This window comes from Chaetura pelagica, unplaced genomic scaffold (assembly GCF_000747805.2).
Source record: "Chaetura pelagica isolate M959 unplaced genomic scaffold, ChaPel_1.0 scaffold338, whole genome shotgun sequence".
NCBI classification, from domain to species: Eukaryota; Metazoa; Chordata; class Aves; order Apodiformes; family Apodidae; genus Chaetura; species Chaetura pelagica.
Window position 1 is genome coordinate 1,648,351 of NW_009954114.1, and position 1,194 is coordinate 1,649,544.

Here is a 1,194-nt window from a genome sequence, read left to right on the forward strand (position 1 = left end):
ACTCTTTCCTCAGCAAGCTCTGTGTGTTTGCACAGGCTTTGGGAAACTGCCCGGTGGACGGCTGAAGGACGGCCAGGAGAAACCCCATGGCAAACAGTGACATCCTCACGGAGCAGCAGGAGAGCACTGACGTTACGCTTCAGTGCACTGAGTGTTCTCTCTGACCCCTCCACAGTCCTGGGTGTGAAATAAATTCCTCCCCTCCACTGGGAATACCTCACTGCTGACTTCTGCTACGGTGCACCCTCCAATGTCCTTCCCCATTCCTACCCTAGATGCATTTACACACACAATACACTTCAGGGTTAATCTGATTATCACATGTTCTGGGTGAAATCCAAGTGACTTTTTTCCCCAGCCCCTACAGGTTTCAAAATACAGGCACTTATTATAAACTTTCATCTTGTGCCTAGCACATGATTGCTTTCCTCTGGCAATTGGAGAGGAAGTAAAAGTAAAATTTGGACACAGAAACAATTGTCAGCTCTTCAAATTCCTTGTTTTATCATATGCTTTAGAGTAAATGGTTGCTTAAAAAAATCTTAAAGCAATCAGTTCAATAAGTACAGTGAACCTAAAAAATGAGAAAATAAAAAATGTGTGGGCGAGCTATCAATTTTTCTAAGAGGAGGCAAGCATAAAATATGGTCAGACTGAGTGTGAACATGGGGCAGAACCAGAATAAATTTTTGTCTTTGCTTGTTAACATTTCAGTGTCAGTTGCCCTTCGCAGGCCAGGATATGGCAAAGCAGCTTGAGAAAGGAAGTAATAAAGTTTTTAGAAGAAAATAATTTTTTGTTCGTTTAGAATCCATAGGGCTTTGACAGTTAATGACACACTGAAATCTGCACCTCAATCTCCTCCACGGGTTTGTGGGGAACACAGGCAATCTGCCAATAGATTTGCAGAGAGCACTTTAAGCAGCTATCTCTGGACCTGGACACAATCCTGGAATGTTGTTTTTCTCCCATCAAGCAGTTTGCAAACACATCTGTGTTCTTTACTCAATACATCACCGGGCAGCCTCCAGACAACCCGCCTCTTTCTTACTATACATCAGCCTGAGCAGAGCTGGCAGAGCCCTGTGGGTGGCATTAGAAGTTGTTAATTCTTTGAAGTTGGCAAAGGGACAGCACTTGTTACGCTGCTGGTCAAATCACACATGAATTATTGACAGTTCTCTTGAGCTACCA

General features: G+C 43.6%; 1 protein-coding gene across 1 annotated transcript in view; it reads right to left on the minus strand.

Moving 5' to 3' along the window:
* TYR (tyrosinase) overlaps nucleotides 1–103 on the minus strand; it is a 48,336-nt gene extending 48,233 nt beyond the window's left edge. Inside the window, exon 1 of the mRNA XM_010002619.1 lies at nucleotides 1–103. Within this exon, the coding sequence (XP_010000921.1) occupies nucleotides 1–103 (103 nt within the window).
* Between the last annotated feature and the right edge of the window lie 1,091 nt (nucleotides 104–1,194).